The following is a 25,940-nucleotide window of genomic DNA, read 5'->3' as shown; positions in this document are numbered from 1 at the left end:
CGTTTATTAGGGAACAACTTATGCTTTTACCAGATAGTTTGTAAAGGCTTCTTTCTAATAAATTAAGTACATAATTTCATAAGATGCTTGAAAATAATGAGAACATGTAGAAACATTTTTGAAAAAAGTTCTAAAAATCTTACATGTGAAAAGGAAGTTCCATGTGGTGACAGTGAGATGTTTTAAAGAAAGTATTTTTGCAAAAAGCTAGGTGACATTATGATGTGTTCATATTATGGCGAACTTCTAGCTTTAGACAGACTCTCAGTTTTATTTTACAGAAAACTGTGATGGCTTATCTCTTTATAAGAGAACTCAGAGAACCCTGTAAACATGATAGATAACACATTAGCACTTCTAAGAAACCATGAGAGCCCACTCTGCTGCTGATTTATAGTGTAGCCATTCTCCAACTCTACTCTTAGAAACCAGGAAAAGCGAACTGTACAATGGACTTACTTAAGAAGGTGGCTTAATAAGGTGGGGAGAAGGGCGAACCAGCTCTACTTCGAAGACTCTCTTCCAAAGGGTTCTATCTTTAAATGCAGTAAGAAATATTAATCAAGTGCAAGTCTTGCTACTCTGAGTCTAAAAGGAACAGGAAGCATCAACATTAAAGGGATATTAAAAAAGAAGATCAATGGCAAAGAAGAATGAGGTAATTTATAAATCACTATAAAAACAGTAACATTTGATACATTCTTATTTTCCCATACTTGACTTTGAACTTTTCGTTCAAATTCTATATAATTTTTCTTGAAATAGAGAAGCAAAATGAATGTAAACATCCTACAAATGAGTGATCAAGAGAAATGAGTTTTGCTAATGATTTATTCTGAGCAATAAAATAAAGACTGGTTATTTTAATTGATTTAAGTCATAAAGAGTTCCTGGAGAAGTCAAATCTCGGTATTTGCACAGTCAGACAATTTCTGCTAATCCAGCAGTACTTAACAAATTCACATGTGGTTAGCTTGTCTTGCCATAGATGTATATCACATTTCTGTGCGGCAAGCTGTGCAAAAAAAAAAATCAATATGCCAAGTTTAACAAAAGGACAGGAAACATGATGTTCTCCTATATTTTCAATGAACCTCAAATGACTCTGCTGTTCATACTCAGTACAATTTATGGCAGAGAAATGTATTCTTCAATGAAAAAAATCTACAATAGAATGAATTATATAAATTCAGAGCTGAAGTTCTGCCTTATTCCATAATAACAATTTATTTAGAAGATTGTGACATTCTGATTCAATGTGCACAGTATAATCAGCTATTCAGAAGGCATATTTTTTTCTTGATGAAGGCTAAAGAATATTCTTTAGAATGAAGAAATGCATACTATTTGTGATAATACTTTGATATATGTATTTAATTTAGGTTTCAGAGATTTTTTTCTAATTTCTCTTTTTTGTGTGAAACATGAGACAGTATCTACTGAACAAATGCTTTAAATTATAACACTAAGAAAGAAAAATCCCAGTAGATCCTGAAATCCTGAGCACCACTGCATTGGTGAATTGATTCTAGATTTTTACATCTTCTTTCACTGCTGCAGAAGTGCATAACGTGTGGAAGTAGATTAGAGTGAAAGTGCTAAGAATGAGGTAGGAGTGGTCATGACCAATAGGTCAGCACAGAGCACGGCCACTTCTGCCTTCTCAACTCAGTGATGTGGAACTAAGTGTGGCAAAACAGCCAGTAAGTTGGACTTCAGCCAAAGGATTCAGGACTATTGCCACAGTTGCCCTTTTTTTTTTTTTTTTTGGAAAGAGAGCTTTGAAATCTTTAAAAGGACCATGCACATTAAAAAGTAAAAAAGCTAAACAAAACCAAATATACAGAGGAATGCACTTACACATTTAAAAAATTCTTTGGTAATTTTTCTTGATTCCAGTACGTAGTTGTAAATGGATTAATGGCAGCTGAGGAGAGTCTGTCACTGATCAGTGCTAAAGGTATAAACTGTTATATAAAACACTCAGTAAACTGTGCTTGTTCTGAATTTTCTATTAACCTGTCATTTATAAGACAAATTTCATTCATAGATTAATGTACCATTTAAAAGGAGAGACATACATTACCAATCAGAAAATATCAATGTAATGATTTTGAGTGTTCAATAATAATGTTGCTATTTCATTCCAGTTTAACTCATACTCTTATTTCAAAGTAGAATATGGTTCAAAACAGTTATAAGAACATGGCTCAGAATAGTGATACATTTTTGTATAAATATTGAGGAAAAAACTCAGCTTGGAGATAAAAAATGCAACAAGATACACAAATCGTACTTTAATTGTACATTTAAGTAGTTTCTTTAAAGTTTGCAATGAAATTAATAGTCCTATATAATCAGCAGTTAGCTGCATGGTCCTTGTATGAAATCCCAGGAAATTGAAGACAACATTTTAAAAAATGTTTAATTATCCTAACAACTGAGAAGTGTCTTTCTATTTTATTACTTGGGGTGGTTTATTATTAAGAAAAAGGATGTAAACATGCTATTGAAATTAGGTTAAATGGCAATTCATGCAGATTTGATGTTTGTTAGTTTTTCTTTTCATCTCTCTAAAGGCTCTTTGGGAGTGCCTTTTCCTTCTTCACCAGAAATCATTTATTAAGGACACTTCCCAATTTTATTTCCAAAAAAATCAAACCTACTGATTTTCTCCTGGTCTGTTCTTGAGACCAGATAGATGCTGCACTTTGGATGCCATCTCTAAAGGGCTATTGCCGAATGTCAAGGATTTCTTTCCTCTCAATTGTGTGGGGTCCACCTTGACCTTCACCAGCACTACTACATTTCTACAACCTCACTCTCCTCTTCACGTCTTGTCTGCCCACACAGGAGATTTCTCAGGATTCCTGTAAAGCTTTTATATGCCTTAAAATGTCAAAAACATTTTACAAAATTATCCTGAATTTTCTACCAAGGTTGTTATCTGCAGGCCAAAATAAGCCAGCTGTTACGAGTAGAAATACTTGATCTCTTTGAGTTCTTTGGCTGTAGAATTAAGGCACTAGAAGAGACTCTCAGAGCTGGAAAGGATCATGGACATCATCTATCTCAATATCTAATATTTAAAATGATGAGAGACCCAGAGAAGTTCAACAATTGGCCCAAAGCGAAGCAACAGTTAGTGTCTCTCATATTTCCATACTCACACCGGACTTTCATGGTCTCCTACAATTATTATGCTCCTCAAAAAGAAATGGAGAACTTTCAGTTAAGATACCTCCTATAGATGAAATTTTTACCCCTTGTAATAAACATGTTTCTTGTTTCTATTGTTCAAATTTTCTGTGCAGTTTTCTAACACATCTCAACAAGATTCCTGGGTCCTCTTCTCTGATTCGCCCCTTCTGATCCACTGAAAGATGTTTAAAAAAGGCTATCTTACTCATAAGTTGCTGTGACCACATATTTCACTGTAGAATTAAGTATTCTTTCTTGGGTTGATTATTAATTTCTAAATGAATATGATATTTTGTGCCTCCTTTTGTATTTTTTAAACTTTCATTAGTGCATGTTTGCTGTGCATAATGATTACATTCATTGCAGAGAATGGGTACATGTACATAAGTACCCTCTGTAAGTCAAGCTGAATGTTTCAAAATGTCCACCTACTATCTCTGAGAAGGAAAATTTAACTTCTCTTTTTCTTATCTGTTTTGTTCCCTTTAAGAAATACAGATAAAAAAATCTTTTGATTTCTATTTACAGCACTCTGAAAATAAATTTGGAGTTCCATTAAAAAAAGTCCTTCCTTTCTCATTTTCCTTATGCTTAAGTTTTCTGAGTTTTCAAGGTAAGTTCCTCTCTGTCCCATCCTTCAGAACAGAAGAGAGGTGCAACATTCTCTTTTCCCTTATGTACGAAGGCCATCATAACTTTTTCATTTCAAATCCCTTCCAAAGACCCATTTATGAGTTTTTTGCACAACCAATCTAATTACTGGACTGTAGTCAACAGCTACATATTGCTATCACTCAATTCTCAGTTGTTTTTTCATATCCTTTAACTAAGAAATATAGGACCCCGACTTGAAGGAGATATCAAAGATTCTTTAGTTTAGTCTAACAAATGCAATTCCCTATACTAACTTCTTAAAAAGTGGTCTGGGCATTTAGCTCGGTGGTACAGTGCTTGCCTAGCATGCATGAGGCCCTTAGTTCAATCCTTACTGCCAAGAAAAAAACAAAACAAAACAAAACCAGAACGCTCATCAAAAGATGGAAAGCTTGGGAGTTTATAATGCAGTCCATTTCATTTATACAGGAATTTGTTGTGGCTCGTGTCTAGATAACTAGGCCCCCTACCCCAAAACCTCATGTAGTCACAGGTGTGGGTCATAGGTCAGGGGTGGCTGGATCTAGAGTGTGGGATGTGTGATTACAGGTCCACTGATTGGTTTGGCAGAGTTCTGAGTGTGGACAAAGGGAAGGCCCAGGCTGGGTGTGAGTGCTGCCTTCCCTAAGGGCATGTAGCCTGGATAGAAGGGCAAATAGAGGGCTGCTGTGGTGGCTTCTCATTTACTCCTTCTTCACCACTTTGCTGCCTTGCTGCTTCTGCCCACCATGAACTGTTTCTCCTCTGTGATGCCACTCTGCCATGCCACCCTGCCTTGGAGCCAGCCAACTATGATTCAAGACCTCTATAAACTGTGAGTGAAATAAACCTTTCCTCCTTTAACTCTGGGTGTCAGGTATTTCGTCTCAGCAATGAGAAAAATAACTAAGACACAAGTCATTCATCATATTGAGCCTATTTGATTTCCATAGTCAGTAATAAAATCTTTGTCATTCTGTCTGCCGAGAACCTCATTTGGTCTGAGGTTGGGGAGAGCTAAATCATTAAGTCGATCTTTTGTGGGTTATTTTGGTACCATATTTAAGAAGTGGAAGCCATCTATTAGAGCTCAAGAGGTGCTTCCCTGCAATGGTACTGAATGTCTATCATCAATTGTATCCAATAATTCAAGGAAACTAATTTTATAATTTTAATGACACTATTAAAAGAAAAAAATGAAAGTCTTCAACTCGTGATAATTTCATAGCTCTTAAGAAATGGGCTTATCTAATATTTTAATACCTTGTCACAATATAGTTATTTGGTTGAGTCTAGAACAACTTCAAATATTAATATATTAATTTTCATGTGGTCAGAAAACTACATATACATGGGTTTTTATTTCTCTTAAAAGAGGAAGCATGTGTTTCCCCAGAAGTACATGTCAGGTATTTCAACATGAGAATCTATGTTTTGAATTTCCTCCATTTACTTGATGATTTACAGGGCTAAATGCCAGATACATTTTATTTTTCATTTTGGGATGCAGTCTTACCTATATGCGTATAGTATACTTTTGAACATAAACATAATAAACATAATGAGAACATCAAACATATCGAGAACCCTTACATTTAATATTAACACACACCAAGGCCTGGTGGTAAAAGGCATAATTTTGGAAGAAGTAAACAATTAAATAAGTAATAAATATGGTCTATTTCAATGGTAAATCTTGAAACTAGAAAAAAATGACATCTCTCAACTGGCTTAACTTTAAGATTCACTTAAAGGGTCTTTTTTTTTTTTTTTAAACATGATAGGTTTGGAATAGGGGAAGGCAGAAAGCAGAGGGGCAGGACCCAGGGAGGCAGCTCTGGGAGATGAATTGGTGTCAGAGTGAAACGGCTGGTTACAGTAATAGTTGGAAACCCTAAGTGCTACAGGCTTTGAAGTCAGTTCAGCTTTGATGTCTTACTCTCACAGTTAATCATAAGATAGTATGGAAGGTGAAAAAATAAGACTTTGCAATTCTGTCCTCCGTGCCATTGCTGAAGAAACTAGCATGAAAAAATGCTAGTCACGCAATGTCTGTGTGAACCTTAATTGTACCACTGGTCTGCTCTTTATTTTAAAAAATTCTTAAAATAATGATGCACTAATAAAACTTCTTAGTTTGGGATAAACATTTAGATATGCAGAAAGATTCTTAAATGATTCTGATGAATATTGTACATAAATCAACAAGGACACAAACTGATGCTGATTTGTGTTTGATACTAAGTTTGGTATTATTTCAATTGAGTCATACAGTCCCCAAACTTGAGGAATTTATTAGCATAGGACTGATTAGCTTGGTGTAGGCAGTTAAAATTTCACAGGAAAAGAGCCACTGATATCATCTAGTCCAAGACTGAAGTCCAGAAAAGCTGGCTTGTTTGAAAAAAACAGAAGATCTAACTGCCATGCACACATGTGAATAAACTACAACCAACCAACAATACACAGAAATGTAAAACATTCTGTGAGTTCTTGGCTAATATAAAAATTATGGAAAGTTCATGTTTACATAGAATATCATCTCCCTAACATGTGATTTATGTAAAACTCTTGTGCATTTTGACATATACAGAAACTGCCAGCACTATGAACGTATCTCCTTGTCCTTTCTCTTTGTGGCATCGGGGACCTAACCTAGGGCCCAGTGCAGGCTAGGTTAGCGCTCCACCACTGAGCTATCTCTGACACTCTAGCATTTCTTTCTATCAACGTACTTTATCTCTCACTTACTTTGCTCAGTTTCAAGTCATAATAAAATGGATTTAGTCCATTAAATAGATTTCATGTGTTATTCATCTTTTTCTAATACATATTAGAAAAAAACAAAGGCTTATTAAAAAAAAACAGTTGCCCCATAAACCAACCACTTGTGGTATGCACATAAAATGCTGAGATGGAGCACTCGGGAAGGATACATCATACTCATTTCTTGTAGTACTTGAATGAGAGCTGCGGGTTCTGTGTTTGGGCTCTTCAAGTCAAATGTTCATGTGTCCAGAGGCTTAAGATAACTTGAATTTTAAATTTTTTTTTCCTTTGGGGTTGTATAGTTTGATGTTTGTCATCTTAAAACTTTGTTCAGCTACTGTCACCTGTCCCAGTTTACGTTATGGATAACAATTTGTAGTTTAAAAACAAAACACTGCCGGGAGTGGTGGACCATGCCAGTGTTTCCATTACCTCAGAGGCCGAGGCAGGATTCTGTGTTTGAGGTAATCTTGGGCAACTCTGAGAGACTCTCTCAAAGTATAAAAATAAAAAGGGCTGGGATTGTAGCAGTGGTAGAGCACACTAAGTTCAATCCCTAGGGATTCAAAACAAAACAAAACTATAATAATCATAATAGCCTGAGACTGAGGTAATAATAAAAGTACTGAAAGGGATATCTTTCCTTTGGATTATTTCTCACTAGTGCTATCTTGTTGCATATTTGAAAAGAAATTTTTTTCTAATTATTCTAGGTAGAAATTAAAGAAATAATCATGTATCTGAGACTTCATTGGGAAAAGGAAAAATTGATTAAAATTATATATATCTTGATGTGTTGGTATCACAAAATGAGATATGGAAAAAGACAAGGCAGGTTCCAGAAGAGAGGGGTTAAAGACATCTCAGGAAAACAAAAGGTTATTCCTCTGTTACATTCTTATCTTTTAAGTGCAGTAGAGTTGACTGTAAACATAAACAAAAGCCACTGTTGGGCAATTCAATTTGAAGAAGTAGCCCATAAAAAGTGGAATATTTAGTACATATTAGACTCAGTTACACAACATCTGATTTAATGGTTAGATTTTAAGCAATCCTCTTATAATATATGTTAAATGTTCTCAACAAATCACATTCAGTAATGTAGCAAAATGACAATTTCAATGTAGTCGCAGGCTGTTAGGACAAGAACATTAAGGCAAATTAAAGTGGAATCTTTCATTTACATTAAAAGGTTGAAAATCTGCATGCATTTGTAACACGAACTTCAAAATGAATTTGCCTTTCCGAAGTCATCCCAGAAAAGAGGAACTTGGCATGTGACCAATAAATTATGAGAGTCACACCTCAGGGTTAAAGGGCGCTGATGACTCCAACAAATCTCACCAGTGGAGGCAAAAGATTAAGCTGGGGGATAGGATGCCCTACAACCTTAACCTGTTAATACCTTTAAATTCTTAAGGGTGACCTTTAGTCTGCCCTCTTATATTAGTTGTTAGTTACACTAATTACAGCTTAACTGGTATTGTTGGTACCAGATCCCCCAAAAAAAGACAGGCAGAGAAAGGTTATCTCTAATAGCTTCAAATAACTTCAGACAAATTCTGTTGTGCACATTAGGAGCACTTACCTCTGAATTTGAATGGGTCTTGTCTGGACATCAAAGGAAAGACACTAAAAGCAATGTGTGTTTGTGGATTCTATAAAGCATTTCATAAAGGAAGTGTAAAAGCAAGAACTAACTTCTCCTGTGACTATAACTTTAGAACGGTTTTTAATAAAGGGTGATATATTTTATTTTTTACTTTTATTTTCAATCTATATGGTCCAGTGATTTTAAATACAGGTGTTAGTTATATTTCAAGCAATGTAAAAATATTTAGCCCATGAAATCTCTTCAAAATTTATGGTTTTTAGAATGGGATAATGAAAATTCTGTTACAATCTTTTAGAACTGGTTTAGGTTCAACATTTACATTTATGTTAACCCAAGATTATATAGAGTTGGGCATAGGATTCCATTGCCCACTTACAAAGATTTGAATACCATCTGTAAAACTGCAGTAAATTACCCTGTAGCATTAATCTTTAAAAAGGCACTAAATCAGAACAGAAACATGCTGAAGAGATTGAGAGCAAGCGTCACAACTGAATTATCAAGATTAATGCAAACAGTTTACACATAAGAACTGCAGGCTTTCATCATCATGTTATTTTTGCTTTGAGTGAAACAAAGTTTCTTCTAAATTTTAAAAATAAAGTACTAATATCTAAATGATATGGGGCTTATTCGGTGTGTATAAAAACCTGAAAACAATGGCTGAATGGAATTTAGTACTGTAATGGCATTCCCACTTAAGAAATACAATTATGAAATTCTGATTTTTACAAAAGAGATACCTTAGGAACTAATTACTGTATTAATGTTATAAAAAGAAACTATACTTTACAAAAGGGAATCCTTAAACCCACTCTAGTATTTTTAAAGATACTGACCAACAGAAATTCAACTTGTGCAACTCGGGGAAAATGAAGACAAAGTATAATGCTCAGTTAAGGCACTGTGTGTCATCAGATGCAAGACATTATTGATTTTAAGAGTCATTATTTATTTGACACTTAGAAAAAAACCACTGCCAATTAAAGTTATGACATAACTCTTTCATATCACACTGGCTGAGAGATGTGTCCAAACTTTGGCTAATTAAGATTGTCTTGTAATCGATGATGCTCAATATTTAATAATAAATTGGCATGTCCATCAATATATCTAATTGGATAATTGTTTTGGGGAAAGCAATCTGATTTTGAAACCATCACTGGGTGCCATTAAATAATCTTATTGTACATAAAATATTGGGGGGACATTAACCTATGTTTTCTATCTTTTCTGAGGATAGAAGATGAGAAAGTAGCTCACAGAGTGATTTCAATTTACTTGAATAATTTATTGATTAAATAATATCTGTTTTTTTTCTAAAAGGATATAAGGCAGAGTCCCCCCAAAATCAGATCTAATAAAGTAATTTGGAAAATGAAAACTGGAAGATGAGAATTGCAGAAAAAGAAAACACAAGGATAGTAAGAACCCACATAATAACAAACGAGGCTATGGGTTTCTATTTTTATTAAAATTTAAAAATAAAATAAATATATTTATCATTGAGATTTTAGGGATTATTTTGCTAGAAGCAAAAGAACAAATGATAAATATAAGCACCCTGCTAATCCTGAAGGATCGCTATAAAAGAGATTATTATATAGTGGACCTTCAAGTTATGAATGGCCTGACATACGAACAACTTGGGTTATCACTGGAATTTTAGTTTTAACTTACATATAAAATCTTGAGTTACAGACCGAATGCAGACCACTTGTATTTCCAGATGGCTTCAGATACAGATTTAACCCTTAAAGAATTCTGGAAGGACCATTACAACATCTTTTCCTGTGTGGGGTTAACAGAAATCCTGCGCCAGTGTCTCTCTGAGGACACCGAGATGTGCGTGGAAGAAAATTTGGCCTAAAATTAGACAGGAGAGAGACTTTGGAGGCAACTGACCAACTTCAGTTGCAATCAGCCCTGGAGAATGAATTGAGTTTGTAGTCAAAGGTCAAGTGTATTCTACCATTACTTCTTAAAGATAGTTACTAAATGAAAGTATGATCTCGAGAGACAGTAAATACCAGAACTCCCAAATATACTGATGGCTCTCCCTTGATTTTCTGTATGCTTGAAGGTCAAAACTGGTCTATTAAGTCCATTAAGTAATCTCAGGGTCCTGGTGGACTGATGAGTGGGCTCCACCTTGGGGTTGCAGATACTTCGGAAATGAATACTCCTGCAAGCTGGCCTTTGACAGAGAAGGCCTCAGGCTTCACGTGACAAAAAATGAACAGAGCACAAATGACCAAGGCCACTGAGCTAATATTTAGATCTGCTTCAGAATCACAGACTTCCATACCAGATGGCTGATGAATCAGTTTCAGTGGTTACAGATACCTATTCTACCTCAAGTCGAGTCACAAGTAACTTCAAAAAGAAATCTTCAAGTTCTCAGGATGATTATTTAGTTTTTGTTTTCTATATATTCTTATTAAAGTCCAACATAGTCAACATTCAGAAACCATAAGTTATTAGCCTGTGCACCATTGGGCTACTGTGTCTGTCGCAGGGATTTGCAAAGCCAGTTACCCAGTGGAATGCATTAAACATGAACCCATCACTTGGAGCAGATGTCACAAAATCATTCACCTAACACATTATACATTTGGGGGATTTTCAGAAGCAACAGCTATTCATGAGAAATAGTTTTATCATGAATGAATATACCCAGTGGTGTATTATTCAGTCATAAAGAACAGAATCTTGTCATTTGCAGCAAAATGGAAGGAACTGGAGAACAACATGACAAGTGAAATAAACCAGACACAGAAAGGCAAGTACTGTACATACGTTGGCTCACATATGGAAGCTAAGAAAAGTTGACATGAAAGTAGAATAGTGGTTTTTACAGCTTGAAAAGGAGTAGCAGAGAGGGAGGCTGTAAAAAGGGAGGTTGGTTTTGATCAATGCATGCTATATGCATGTAGGGAAATAGCAAATTAAGCCCAATTAATATGTATGAGGAATATGTTAATAAAATAGAGGTATGCTAAAACTATCACTTGTGTTTAGAGACAAAGCATGATATCAAGCATGCGTGTGTTGACGGCCTCTGATGCCAGCAAGTCTGCAGATTTTGGAGAAAATTAACCTTCAAATTCAATGCATGGGTATGGAGAGTAGCATTAGAAAGTTTTGTTAAGAATTAATATATTATTTAAGGCATTTTAATATTCGTAAATGGACACAGCACTGGGCTTGCTAATAATAACCAAACATGTGTATGTAAGTTTTTCATTTCACAACAAATATGAAGTACTTCTTTTTCTTTATGCCTTGTGCAGTCTTTTCAACTGACTTCTAGAAGGTGTGTGCCAGTGTGTGTGTGTGTGTGTGCATGTGGTTGTCTCAGTACAACTCAGTACAGGAGTATATCAATCTCTTTCATTTCATATGAGAATAAAACACTGTCCTTAACTAATAATTTGCTTTAAACTGACTCTTTGGCCTGTACAATTTTGATACTTGTTCTAGCATTCTCTCCTATAATGAGCCACAGCAGAAACGTTAAGATTGTGTTTTAATGACAGTCAATGGGGTTCTGATCAGATGTATGTTTATAAAGGCAATCAGACTTCTACTTAAGTCACTGTTTTGGTACCTTCTGTTTGTGCTCAATTACCAACCCCTTTCTAGTGGTTTCTTTATATTATTATACACTAAACTGATTAACAGCATTCTGCTAAAAGCCTGGTAGAAAGAACTGACTCTTGAGGAAAGCAAGACCAGTGGATCTTTCTCTCTGGATTTGCTGATCCACAGTGCCACAATAAACGCTCAGGACATCTTATGTTAGTATTAAATTATTTTAGTTCCTGGAAGAAAGGCCTTCAGAAGCTTAGAACTTAGAATTATGACTTAGGCTATCCAAGACAAATCAATATAAGAACGAGGCACATGAAGAATGATTTTGTATTTTAAGTGAGAAGAACATCAAAATCTTACAAATAAATAAATTGTCTGTTGTTTTATTTAATGTGTTAAGATCGATAGATTAATCACACAATATGTTAGGAAAATACTTCCAATGCATGTTGGGAGGTTCGCATAATTATGCAGTGAAAACTGCGTAACTTTCTGCTTGGGTGTCAGGGCTTTAATCACTACATTAGTTTTCAGTTGCAGCAACAAACCACAGCCTAGATCTGCAGTCAGTTTTCCTTTTTTGTCCCCCCATGCCTGACTTTTTGTTCTTCTTTATCGCCTCACTCTCTCCATTTCACTCCTCCCAGTTCTCTTCCAAGTTTTAGCTTAATTGGCTCCCTGTTCCTAAGTACGTCTGTCTCCCTCTGTCTGTCTTTCTCTCTCATCACTCCATTGTTTGCCCCATTCTCTGCGTTATTCCTTTGTTTTTTTCCTCTTAACCCTGGTCCCTTGGTGAAGGATCTTCAATTTTCTCCCTCCTTTCCGCTACCTTGCTCGTGTGCACCTTGTCTAATTCTGAATCTTCTCCGCCTATCGCCTAACAGGCACATTTTAAGTATTTCATCTAAGGGTGTAATGTTACTGCTTATGAAAACATGAGGAGGTAGAACCTGGAGGAAGTTGTCTGAGGCCAGAGCAAGGATGTCTGGGAAATGGCCAAAACTGCTATGCTGGGCATTACCATTTTTCCTGTGATATTCTGCATACTACCAATGGTCTATGTAGCTTATATTTTACATAATATTTCAAAGATATGAATATCAATATATATATGCACATATCTTAGATGAATAATGTGGGAAATTACATGTAGTTTTCAAAATTTAATAGTATTTATAGGAAAATTAGAAATATAAAAATATGTATAGTTAGTATAATTAAAAATAAACATATTTGTGATTAGAACAGGTAGTTTTATAGAAAGTCTCAGACTACATATGGAGGAAAACATGGTACAGATTTATAAGATATTCCACTGAGTAACTGGAATCATTATTATCCTTATTAGAACAATGGCTGAAAATCTAGACTTTTCTCTTAGTAGAAAGTGGTATTTCGTTTATATATGGTTTTATTTCAACTGCAACATCACTGGATCAACTGTAAGCAAATATTTAAATCTCACAAATTCAAGCACCTTCTGTTTCCTAAATGTTCACATGGTACATATGTGTGCACAGAGGATCTTCACCAAATAAATTGTTTACTGACTAATGAAAGCACTCAGTTTAAAAATAAAAATGATACAATTTTTTATGGAGTCTGTCATTTCTGGAACCTCAAATAAAAAGGATAAAGATTCTTTCACTTCTCATTGAAAAGTGTTGCATTTTTGTTAGTATTTTATTTAAAATTTCTTGGCCTGGGAGACAAAAATTTATGGCTGTAGATTAACTACTTTAATGATGTAACATCGAAGTAGCAAAAGATCTTTTTCTACTGATGGTGTTACTATGATTGCCTTTTCAGGAAAGTAAGAAACAATACAATAAATTCTTCAATGGGAAGTTTCTTCCTGCCTCTACTCTTTAGTTTAAATCTCAAAGGCAAAATATATTTAGTCAGTAGATTGGTGCTATAAAAATGTTTGAAATGTGATCATTTACAACATCTGCATGTGCTTAATGGTTGGTTATTATGGAATGATTTAAAGTTATATTTTAAAAACTTACTTGTTATCTATTTAGATTTAGAAATAGTCTTAAAACTGCTTGTGAAAACAATCGTTGTCTAAATATTTGCTTTCCACCATTTTAGCTCTGCTTTTCATAAATACAACACAATCACCACAAACTAAAGGCGAGTCATTGTTATATAAGCTTGTTGAAAATAGTGGCTGACAGCACCTAGCAAGTGACAGGGCTTTCTCAACAGGTTCACATAACAATTTTGGGGGGAAATTAAGAATCATATCTGTATCAAAATATCCAAAATTGTCTTCCTAAAATAATGCCTCTGAATATCACCAATGAGTTTGAATGTCCTGTTCCCAAAATAGACAGAAATAAGTAGCCAGTGTGATTCTTGATCCTACGATGTTATTGTTGGGGAGAGAAAAAATCTTATTTTTCTAAAATTCACCTAAGATGATAATCCTGGACCAGTGACAGAGACAAGATGTAGATCAGGGACTATTTGATCTATGTGACCAATGTTTTGTTTTTTTGTTTTTGTTTTTTTTTTTTGTACCAGGGATTGAACTCAGAACCTTGTGCTTGTGAGGCAGGCGGCAGCACCACAGACCGAAATCCCCAACTCACCCACACTACTTCTTATTTAACTCCTTTGTAGCAGGAAAAACATCTCCCTGACTTCCTATACCTATTCCTCAGCATACCCTTGTATTTCTCTACATCAGAAGTGGTAGGTGATGTGGACTGAACTGCATATCCTCAAAATTTATGTTGAAAGTCCTATGCTCCAACACCTTAGAATGGTGACCTTATTTGGAGATACAAACTTTGCAGAGAGAATGGAGTTTGAAGGAAATCATTAACTTGGGCCAGTCATTAGAAATACTGATATGACTCATAGCCTTATAAAAAGGAGAAATATGGACATTTAAAGAGGGAAGATGATGGGGGGGAGAGGGTGGCCATCGATAAACAAAAGAGAGAGGCCTAGATGAGGTCCTTCCTCCACAGTCCTCATAAGGAACCAGCCCTGCCCACCCTGCCCACACTTGATCTTGGACATCTGGTATTTAAAACCATGTCATAGACTTCTGTTGTTTAACTGACCTGATTTACAGGAGATGGATGCAGTAAGTTGTAGAAAAGCTAGATGGTGAACATTGGTACTAGTCAGCTTCCTCTACTACAACTAAAACCAAGATAATTAACTTACTATAAGAAAAGGTTTATTTGGCCCCCAGGTTTGGAGATTCCAGTCTGTATCAGTTGGCCCACTGGTTTTGGGCCTGCAGTGAAGCAGCAAATCACAGCGTGGAGCAAAGCTGCTTACCTCACTGCCCAGATGTGAGAAGGAGAAGGGAAGCGGCACGGGTCCCACTTTCACGAGTCCACCCCACCCATCCGAAGCTCTCCCACTAGGCCCGCCAAACGGTCCCAACACCTCCTGTTAGTGCCAAGCTAGAGACCAAGCCTTTCACACATGAGCATTCCAGAGTCAGTCTATAGCAACGTGCGAGGAGGAAATAATATCGGTTCTATGTTCAAGAGATGATTGAAAAGAAGGCACCAAGAAAAGAAGGGGTATGTGGAGTCACAGTATGAGAAGCAGTGTCACCCTTTCCTACATACACTGTGTATCCTCTTGGCTTGCATATTCAACTTGTGGTTCATGGTTTTATTTTCCCTCATGGAGATATAGGCAATTATTATAGGCTGTAAACAAATTCAGAGGTCATTCTCTTTAATTATAAAATGCTATGTGGTTTTAAGAAAGTTGTTATATAAATCCTTCACATCAAAACCCTGTCATATGTTCCTTTACCTAGCTGTCACGTGGCAGGTAAGGAAATGGACTTTATCACTGCATTCCAATTATTATCATCCCTCAGGACATCTCCCAATATTAGTGGTAACTTTTCTGGCAACTGAGATTAGGATCTCTACTTTTCTATTCTTTGATTTACTCAGTTCTGGCTAGAAATTGTTAAGTATCTTCAGTATAACAGTTCCTAGGGATGCAAAAAGTAATTTCTGAGCTATAAATAAAGAATAGACAAGGTATGATGGTGGTGCAATGAAGAAAAATGGAGTTGTTCACATGTAGAAGTCCAAGGGATTTCTTTCTATATTCCCTAATTTTATTCTCGCATCCTCTGGTTTGCTAGAAATATTGGCGAGATGAGAAGCCAAGGCTGAAAGAAGTAACTCACCCAAAATAACACACATAGTAAGTTATTCAGGTGGGATTTGAACCTGAGATAAATGCCTCTTGCCTTTGCTATAGAACCGTAACTCCTCTGTAGGTGCCCCCTGGTTTACAATATTAGTTATCAATTGATATTATTAGAAGGAATACTTACATATTCCAGCTGGAGGGCTATAAATATAAATCTGAAGAAAATTGCCTAATATCTTACCCTATCCCTGCCATAGTATACTTATTATTAGTCACAATTACATGTTTACTTATGAACTGGATGCTTCACCAGACTTTAAGCTGTTTTTGGTCTCCACTGCATCTTAGCACCTAGGATACTACCTGCTACCTAGGGTACTCAATTATTTGTTCAATGATTATTACATCAACAAATATTTGAAGTTATTTTAGATTTTCATTAGGCTGATGCTACGGGCAAAGTAAGTTACACACAAAAATTCATATGCTGAAGTCTCAACTTTTAGTACCTCAGTATGTGACTATGTTTGGAGACAGGGTCTTTACAGAGTTAATTAAGTTGAAATAAAGTCATTAGGGTAGGCCATAAGTCAATATGACCGATGTCCTTATAAAAAAGAAGAAATGTGGACACAGACACATTCAGGAGGAAGGTGTGTGAAGAGTTGGGGTAAGACGGTCATCTGCAGTTAAGATGGCACAGATCCTTCCCTTGTCACCCTCAGAAGGAACTCACTGCCCACACCACGATCTCAGACTTGTGGCTGCTAGAACTGTGTGAAAATACATTTCTGTTGTTCCAACAAATTAATCTCTGGGACTTTGCGTGGCAGTCCTAGCAAATGAATATAGTGGTATAGCAAGATAAATTTTCTGTCAAGAAAGTTCATGTTAAGATTTTTAAACCACTTAACAACATTCAAAGTTTTAAAGCTGTCCCAGGAATATTATCGTCTGTCCTAAAATAAGTCGATTTAGTGTGTGTTACATACAGCTCTGGCCACTGTATCCAGTCCTGGAGGAGGTTCTATACCAGACAGTCTGGAAGGGAAAAGAGTACTAGTTGTTAAATAATACAGTTAGTTATTCTTTTGAAGAAATGATATATAGACTGTGTAGTTTTAGAAAGAAATACTGAATTAGAAATGTTGTAATTTCCCAAGAAGACCCCAACTTTTCCTTTTTCATTCAGTCTTTGCCAGTCAGTAGAAGAGTCAATAGAAATAATCTAAGTTCTGTCATTTTATTGGAAGGTAGAGGAAGAAAACCCTAACAAGTCCCAGTTTAAGGGCAAAGTAGCTAAGTCTGATCTCAGCAGAATTCAGAGCAGTTTAAGTGGCTGCCCAACTGACTTATGATGACAAACTGTGCAGTTTCTCCCGAAGCTTCCTGCCATGGTTCTCTTCATTGTGTAGCCGTAGAAATGCTTGGCCTTACTTTAAGGATTTTACTCGCCATTAGGACGGATTCGCTACTCTGTCTTCATACTGGCTGGGGATGTTCTCACAGGAAGTGACCCCACCTTCTGATTCCAGGATCCGTACATTTCATTTATATTAATTTGGTTTCCTCCAAAATGACAAGCAAGGAATATTCTGCTGTGCTAATGTCAGGATTTTGCTATTTTCAAGGGTTTTTTCAAATTGGAAAAAAAAAACATTCAGAAACATGGAAATGATTTGGGTTTATATTAAATTCTAAATATGGGTTAACTACATAGAGGCACATAAACAACCTAATTGTAATTGTAAATTACCATGTTGTGCAGGAAAACAGACATATGGCAGGTGTCTTCACTAGCTCAGCTACATTACAGCTCCTAAGCATTCATGGGCATCTGATCTTTAAAAACATAATCCAAACCCTAATTTCCAGCATTTGTGCTTCTCACCCAGTACTTGTCCATCTAGAGAGCTGTCATTCTCTTATAGAAACTACAAACATGACTAAAAATAACGTGGTTATGTTTAGGTTTTAAAAATTGCTTTGAAATGAGGAACGAGTATATTAGAGACAATTAAAATGATTTTAAAGAAATATTTCTTAGAATAAATTATATAACTATCATGTACAGCAAGAATTCTAAGAGCACCACCAATGATATATATTTTTTCACCACACAGTATGTTGTTGCTTTAAAAATGGTAAAATTTAATAAGATGTTTTGCCTCATTCAATGATCTACTCTGAACTTTGTGTCTGTCAAGAATTGCAGTCCTATAATAGTTTTAATGGTACATAGGATTCCTTTCTTTTTTTTGGGATCAGGGATTGAACTCAGGTCAGTGGAACCACTGAGCTAAATCCCTGGTGGATTCCATTTTATTTACTTAATCCTTTACTGAATGCATATTGCTATTCTTGCTGTTTAATTTTTTAAAAATGCTGCAATGACCAACTTTATTGTTAAATTTTCACACATATTTTCTTATAAAAATTCATAAAATGTGAAATGATGGCCCAAAGGGACTGCGTATTTTAAACTCCTTTCAGATGAATCACCAAACTGCTTTCTTGTAGGTCACACTGGTTCCCATTGAACGAAGCAGCCAAACATTTGTTTCTGTTGTTCTGCCCATCTCCAGGACCACACTAGACACACAGGACAAGGCCACATGACTCTGTCTTCAAGTTTCCCTTAAGTGCTCTGTCACATTTTATTCTTTTAGTCCAGAAACACTTTGTCTCAACGACTAACCACACACTCCACTGGGATTTTATTGGAACGGCATTGAAGTTTTACATAGATAATACCATTGTGTACTCTACAATGAATTCATCATGGCTTCTGAAAAAAAAAACCCAATGCTATTTAGTAAGCAAGACTATTTCTGGAAGAAAGGTGTGAACAAAAATGGCTGTTCTGAAAAATAAATTCCATGATACAGTTCTAGTATAATAAACAAGAATGTATAGACTATATACTTCAAAATAGGAAATTATAGAAAGCAGATGCTAAATCAGGAAAAAATAATGGTTTGGAATAAGGCAAGATATCTACATACCTCATATTTGCTTAGACAAAAGGTAAGAAAAGTAGGAAAAGGAGAAATTGCTCTTAATAATAAGAATTTAATTAAGGTGCTAAGGACTGATGAAAATATAAGAATAAGAAAGGTAATTATGCAATATTTAGTCCACACTTGAAATACATAAAAAATGATTCAGGGCTTAATACTACACTGAGTTAGGGATAGCCAGAAAATGCAGATTTTTAAAAACAAAAAAATTACCCATTTGATAGGTACTATTCAAGAGAAAACTACTGAAAGTAAGTTGGACAAAGGGAAGGTAATTCTCATAGTTTGAAACTCTGTATCTATAAAGAGTCATGGTTCTCTGAAAATTTGATGAAAGCTATCAATCATTTGAAAAGAAAATGCACATATATATGCATACTATTCTGCTTATATTGGAACAGGGCTCCAGGTCTTCAGGCTAGGAATATCTGCCTTGTCTAAAAGACACACACAAGATAATAGAAACTTGTGATAAAAGCACATTTTGAAAATGATGGTGAAGACCTACAGTCTTTAGTTTTTAAAAGGAGATGGGAGAAATCTGACAAATATGAAGACTGGCCTGCTGCTGACATCTGCCTTTATTAACTACTCAGTGAAACTGTTCTCCTTAGAGGTATCAATGCATCTTTGTTAATGGAAGAAAATCAATGGAATATTATTCAGTTACAAACGGAATGAAGTTGGTGCATGGCACAAAAAGATGCTGAGTGAAATAGGCCAGACATGAAAAGCCAACTATTATATAATCCCACTAATATAAAATGTCTAGAATAAACAAATTCATAGAGAAATAAATAAGTTAGACCTTTCTGGGGGGGAGGGATGGAGGAACAGTTATTGTTCAGTAAGTACAGGATTTATGTTTTTTTGGGAGGTGTCAAAATGTTGGAAATGGACAGTGGTTCCACATTGTGAATGTAATTCAGGTGCATAAAATGAATTTACATATAAAATGGTTATGATGGCAAATTTTGAGAAATACACTATATACATCAAAATAAAGGTAAAAGGTTACAGTTTTTATAGGTACCGAAAGAAAATGCTAAATAGAGTCATTAGTAATGCCTGGCCTTGTGTGATGATGAACTTAGCTATCGACTTAAAGTCAGAAGATCAGGATGTAAGCCTCTTCATCTCCCACTCCTGGCTCCACAGAGATGCTTTCCATGCAACCACCAGGAAAAAAGAACAGTGAGGTAAATACTCATCTAAACACCATTAGGAAAAAAGAAATCAAAGTAACCAGAAGAGACTGGGAAAGCTAGTAATAGAGATGAAAGCTAAAATTAATTATGGAAGAAAAACATCAGCAAACAAAATAAAAGTAAAAAAGCTTATCTTTTGAACATATCTACAGAGCATAAATAGGACAAGCAGGTGTGTGGCAGGAGATCTGAATAAAAGAACCTCCCCCACCCCGGTTGGTGCTGAGGATTTAGTCGAAGGTCTTGGGCATGCTCAGCAGGTGCTCTACCACTGAGCTACATCCCTTGCCCTAAACCACGGCCATCAAATCTGACCAAATAGAAGTGGAAAACTGGAAAAAAAAAATTTTCAAAGAAAAGGTGGGAGAAATGATTTAAGATGCACAGTAACAAAACCACCAGTGAATGTTGGATAAACAATCACAGACATCCATTCAAATGCCTATCTGTGCTCAAAAAAAAAAAAAAAAAAAAAAAAAGTGAAAAATTTCCAGGGAATAATCCAAACGGAACTGGAAACCAAAGTGTGCTAGAACCCGGGCCTAAGCTACAGCCACGCAGTTGTAAAGCTCAGTAACAAAGGGGCTGAGGTCAGCATGACTACAGTGGCAGGAGATAAACCCACAGGCACTGGCAATGAAAAGGTGAACTAGGAAAAAGGCAGCTTGGAGAACTCGTGTGTTTCAGCAGGGGCTCTGGGTACTCCTTTCCTATTCATTCTCAAGTTTTTCCCTATTATGCTGGGTTCTGTGTTTGTGTTGGCTCAGAGTTCTGCTTTAATAAAAAATAGTATTCTAAAGTAGTTGGTGACTTGAGTTTTTCACTCAATACTGTTTACAAGAAAAAAAAAATTAAACACTATTTCCTGAACGCCACATGGAACAACAGCCACAATCTTCAGTTAACAGCGAACCGAAATACTGAAACCATTTATTGAAACCATTTGTATATTGTAACATGCCTTAAAACCAGAGCATTTTTTAAACAAAGGGCAAAACACAAACCATCAATAAACTTCCCTCCCAAATTTCTTAAACACTTCCCGCCCACATCCCAACTGTGTATCCCCAACTCCTTCAGCCAGTGTGCGGGAGGTAAAACTTGGACCCCGGGGTGGCTGACCCAGCTTTCTTCTCGCTCCCTTCTCTCCTCACCCTCCCATCAGCTTGAAAGCCTGGGGAGGCCGAGGGTGGCAGCCGGGGCAGACAGAAGGGCTCCTCCTCCAGGAAAGGGTGTAGCGGGGTACAGGGGGCCAAGGTAGGGCCCCCCATAGTGGAGGAAATCGAGATGGAGCCCGGGTGCCAGGGGAAGGCACACCGGTGGTCCGGGGAGAGGGGGCCCGGCTGCTCCCACATCCTCCCACCCCGAGGAGCTCTGGGTCGGGGGACCACACGCCTGGCTCCGATGACAGAACCACATCCGGACCATCTCCTTCCGGAGCCGGAGGTACCCCGCGATGCAGCTGATCTGCTGGGGCGTGGGGTTCGGACACTGCAGGAAGAACCTCTCCAGGTCGTTCCGGAGTCTTCTCTCCCGGTGGGCCTGTCTCCGCTTCCGACCCTGCTGCAGGATCATCTCCATCTTCCACAAGCCTTGGTGGTTCTTGGCGTTCACCTCCGCCAGCCACATCTTCAGCAGCGGCCCCACCTTCCACTTCTTGGCTAGGCTGAGCTGCTGGGACTCGAAGCGGCAGATGGTCGTCTGGCTGAGCACCTCCCCAAACATAGCGCCCACGGCGACCCCCACATCTTCCTGCGAGTAGCCCAGGGTCAGCCTCCTCTCCCGCAGCTCCTTGGCCAGCTGCTCCATCTCCTTCTCCAGGGCCGAGACGTCCTCGGGCAGCGTCAATGTGGGGGCGTTCAGCAGCGCAATGTAGGGTTCCAGCCCAGGGGGGTCGGGGGGGCTTGGGAACCAGGGCCCAGCCTCGTCAGCTCTGCAGGGGGCCAGCCCGCCCCGGAATTCATAAGGCGAGGGACCTACAGGGACCCCCCACATCCCAGGGCCTCGGCAGATGCTTGCCCCGACCCCTGGCCAGACCATCAGTCTGCCAGGGGCTACCTGGACGCTTGTCCAGCTCGGAATGTCAACCCACAGGGGCGCCGGCCCGGGGGACCCACCCCTACCACTGTCTGGAGGGGGGCAGAAGGTTGGGGGCCTGTGTCCGGCCATGGGTAAGACGCCAACCCCCAAGAAGAGTCTGGTAGGAACCGATGGCCCTCGAGGCTTATGGAACAACCACCAGCCTGGTCCTCGAGCCCCGCCCTGCAGTGGGCGGAGATGACGTCGCTCGCAGGAGAAACTGAGGCCAAGGGGCTGTTTGAGCAGAGGCAGGAAAATCTTCGCGCAGCCACTCTGGCTCCTCGGGGTGAAGGGAGTGGGTCCCAGGCTCTGACCGTTGCTCTAAACTTCCACCAAGGTGCAAGGCCCCAGCTGGGCTCCCCTAGTCCCTTCCTTCATCCTGTCCCTGAATGGAGCCCGGGTATTTATCCGCTGTTCTGAAATTCAGGGGTCTTATCCTTTCCTTCAAATCCTGTGAATGACCCTGAGGGCTTCACAGATACTTATGACACTTCTACCGGCCAGGCATTGCAGGGGTCTCCCTGTCCGCTCATTAACTACTGCGTTATCTTCACGGCCCCACGTCCTGCCAACAGTCAGTCCCTCCTTTGCACAGCCTCCGTTCCCGTCCTTTAGAAACCGAGACTCCTGTGCTGGACTTTCTAGTTAACATCGGTTTACAGCCTCAGATTCTACCCCCACTCCCACATCTGCTGCGTTCCACTTCTTCCCCAGGGTGGACTTTCTTAACTAATTCCACGTTTCTCCCAACAGTCCGACCTCAGCTCCCTGGTCTAGAGTTTCCTCTCCAACAGACTTCCGCGGAAGATGCTCGCTGCAATCCCAACTTATCAACATCAGGCTCCTGTTCCCATGGACTGCCTGTCCCTTTAGAGACCCAACCATCTTAATTTGTCAACACCAGTCATGCTTCTCGCTCAGGAATTCAGGTCTGAGGCCCTGGCTGGACAAAGCTAAGAAGGAAGGGGAAAGAAAAGACCTGACCTAAGGTTCAAAGCTTCCAAGAAAGAAGAGGACAGTAGCTCGGGTTGGACAATCTCAACCTCTTACCCCTTCAGTTTCTAACCCAGCCATGATATGGCTCTGTCCACACCCCAGCGACTGAAGTGAGTCTTCTGGAAGTCAAGGATGCCCCTCAGACTGTCAAATTAAAGACCCTCATCTTACTAAACTTCCCAGCAGGGTCCAGTGATGCCGATTATTCTCTTTGCTCTTTCTCCTTTAAAAATTTATGTGAAATGCTAGTAAGAGCCAAATTTGCATTTCAGCCATGACTTCTCTTCTGATTTTCACTGCTTCAACTAAAATTCATTTACTGTGTTTATAAAACTGCCTTTCCCTCCAGGGAGCCCTGAGCTGATCAGTGGCATTATCATTCACTTGGTCCCCAAACTTAAACTCAGCAATTGTTTCTGACTTTTCCCATAATCCATAAGTCACCAAGTCTTCTGTGGATATGGTTCTCCTAGATCATCTGAACTCTACCACCTTTGCCCTAGCTGGCCTCTCATCTGGCTGATGTAATATAACCCACATGATTTCTTATCTAAAATTTCACAATAACTTTACAGTTGGCTTTCTGTGCTTCTCCTTTATATTTAAGTTGCATACTGCTGCTAGAGAGAATTTTCCAAGAGCCAGTCCCAACTGTGGTACTAGTTACTTTTCTCTCGTTGCAGGCAAAATACCCGACACCCAAAGTTAGAAGGGAAGGGGTTTATTTAGTTTAGAGTTCATAGATGTTTCAGTCCATAATTGGCCGGCTCCAAGGATAGGGTGGCAAACAGGCATCGCAGAGGAGAAACCACATGGCAGCAAAGGTAACAAGAGGATTTAACAGCACCTTTCTGCCCCTTTAATCTTATTCAGACTACCAGGATTATGGTGGTGCCTAACTAATCACTCATGCATAACAGTTTAGTAATCACACGCTCTTAACCCCAGCATCACGCATTACAGATTCAACTACCTCTGAAAAAGAAAGTCTCACCTCATTCTCATGAGGCTTTGTGGCGGGGGGGGGGGGAATCTAGACACAAACCATAACACCTACCAAACCTGACAATCACTTTCCTCTTACAGCATCTTCAAATCTTGTTCCTCTTTCCTTTGACTGACATTCAGAATTCTGCTCAAATATTCTCTTATTAGAGAGGACATCCTGACCACTCTATTGAAATAGCACCCCTTGGCATTCCGTGTCCCCTTCTAGTCTGCTTTAGTTTTTGGTATTATACTCAGCTCTACCTTATATATATTTATTTGTCTATCTGTTTCTTGTATTTCTCTACTGCAAGAGGCCAGGGACTTTGTCTGGTTCCCTGCTGTGAGGACAGTGCCTACAACAGCACCTACAGCACAGAAGGTGCTCGGTGAACGTGTGTTGAATGAATGAAGTGTGTTGTACTTCCCACCACCTTTAAGACTCAGGTGAGCTGGTAAGAAACATCCTCTGCAGGCAAGTTTGTTACTGCTTTATGGTGCTACCCTCTACTTCATGTAAGTATTTTTATTATAAAATTATTAGTAATAATAGTACTAGTAATGAATGTCAGTAATTATTTGTTTTATATCTTTGTCCCTCCAAGTAGAGTGGGAAGCACGCATGGAGGCGTTACGAAGCCTGGAACATAACAGAACCTTGGCTCATATAGTGCTCAACAACTGCTTTCCGAATAAATGAGGGAATCTTTACCTTTACAATTCTGAGAAGAAAGCTCATTTAATTTCAGGTGAACTATGAGAAACTTGACCTTCCCAGGCACCATTTTTCTCTTCTGCTCTTGTATGGAGCAAGGCGCTTATACAACTCTTCCTGGATGAGGGGAGCAGCTTGGGACTATATCACACTCAATGCTAGCAGTACTGAGGTTGCAGATATGGGCTTGAAGTAACGGTGACGAGAGGAGGCGGACCAGAGAACCAACTGCCATCTCCTCGGGCTGTGTCTGTGATGTGTGTCGTCTGCACCTCACTGTAACCCCCGCAAGAGTGTGTGCTCACTAAGGCAGGGTCTGTATTCCTCTTGTTCACCACTAGATCTGCAGACCCAGAGCTAACTAGTGGATACATCCTGGAAAGTGAAGAAATATTTATTGTTAAGTGAATGACCCTCTTTACCACTAATGATTAAAAGTTTTGTATTTTCCTGGAATTATATTTCAAGGTGCTAGTCTATGAAAAAAAGTTTACAATATACACAATTCCACAGAAGAGTAATTTTTCCATTATCTATTCTTTCCACATATATCAACATGCTGTTTTTGTCAGAATCACAAAGTAATCAATGTCTGCTAAAGAGAATGGAAGGTGGGTCACAGAGAAGGGTGGCGAACCTATGGCACGCATGCTGTGGTGAGCTATTTGTATCACTGAAAGCTCTAAAAAGTTTGCCACCACTAGTATACACTAAGGGTTACAAAGTGAAAATGGCCCATTTGCATGAGAAACATCAGAGAAAAGGTTCATTAGTTGTTTAAAGCCAAGACAATATATATATATATTTTATGGGTACCGGGGGATTGAACTCGGGTCCTTGGGCTTGCAAGGCAGGCCACTGAACCACTGAGCTAAATCCCTGGCCCAAGACAAAAATATGTTTAGTGAATTGGAAAAATGAATTCAATGAATTTGAGCTAAGCTTTATCATATTAATAAGTTAAAATATAATAG

General features: G+C 38.3%; 2 protein-coding genes and 1 long non-coding RNA gene across 13 annotated transcripts in view; 1 reads left to right on the top strand and 2 right to left on the bottom strand.

The window, feature by feature from the left end:
* The window catches only part of Fam172a (family with sequence similarity 172 member A), a 348,439-nt gene that overhangs the window by 63,590 nt on the left and 258,909 nt on the right, over positions 1-25,940 (bottom strand). Inside the window, exon 12 of one of the 9 annotated variants that reach the window (XM_033767670.1) lies at positions 445-536. The exons of 6 other annotated variants lie outside the window; for them this stretch is intronic. In XM_033767670.1, the coding sequence (XP_033623561.1) occupies positions 460-536 (77 nt within the window). In that variant the 3' untranslated portion in view covers positions 445-459. Of the gene's footprint in view, positions 1-444; positions 537-559; positions 589-25,007; positions 25,342-25,940 lie in introns of those variants that run through there. 2 more of the 9 variants (XM_033767675.1, XM_033767674.1) reach the window with 2 other exon arrangements.
* Pou5f2 (POU domain class 5, transcription factor 2) lies at positions 20,966-22,359 on the bottom strand. Its single transcript, XM_010637194.3, has one exon. The coding sequence runs from the start codon at positions 22,356-22,358 to the stop codon at positions 21,351-21,353; it is 1,008 nt and encodes a 335-aa protein (XP_010635496.1). The 5' UTR covers position 22,359; the 3' UTR covers positions 20,966-21,350.
* On the top strand, positions 23,296-25,005 carry LOC104871332. 3 transcript variants are annotated; one of them, XR_004518611.1, is made up of 3 exons: positions 23,296-23,374; positions 24,566-24,767; positions 24,857-25,005. It is a non-coding gene; the product is annotated as an uncharacterized LOC104871332 (long non-coding RNA). The 3 variants fall into 3 exon arrangements; XR_004518610.1 differs by having other exon boundaries at positions 24,860-25,003; XR_004518612.1 differs by having other exon boundaries at positions 24,566-24,698; positions 24,860-25,000.

The sequence above is a fragment of the Fukomys damarensis genome, unplaced genomic scaffold (genome assembly GCF_012274545.1).
Source record: "Fukomys damarensis isolate Sample0158 unplaced genomic scaffold, DMR_v1.0_HiC HiC_scaffold_3, whole genome shotgun sequence".
Classification (NCBI taxonomy): domain Eukaryota; kingdom Metazoa; phylum Chordata; class Mammalia; order Rodentia; family Bathyergidae; genus Fukomys; species Fukomys damarensis.
The sequence above is the reverse complement of the archived record's forward strand: the minus strand, read 5'-3'. Positions and strand labels throughout refer to the sequence as shown.

What these genes read in the sequence shown, in the direction of transcription:
- Pou5f2 (XM_010637194.3), bottom strand. Translation starts at nt 22,358, where the DNA reads ATGGCCGGACACAGGCCCCCAACCTTCTGCCCCCCTCCAGACAGTGGT.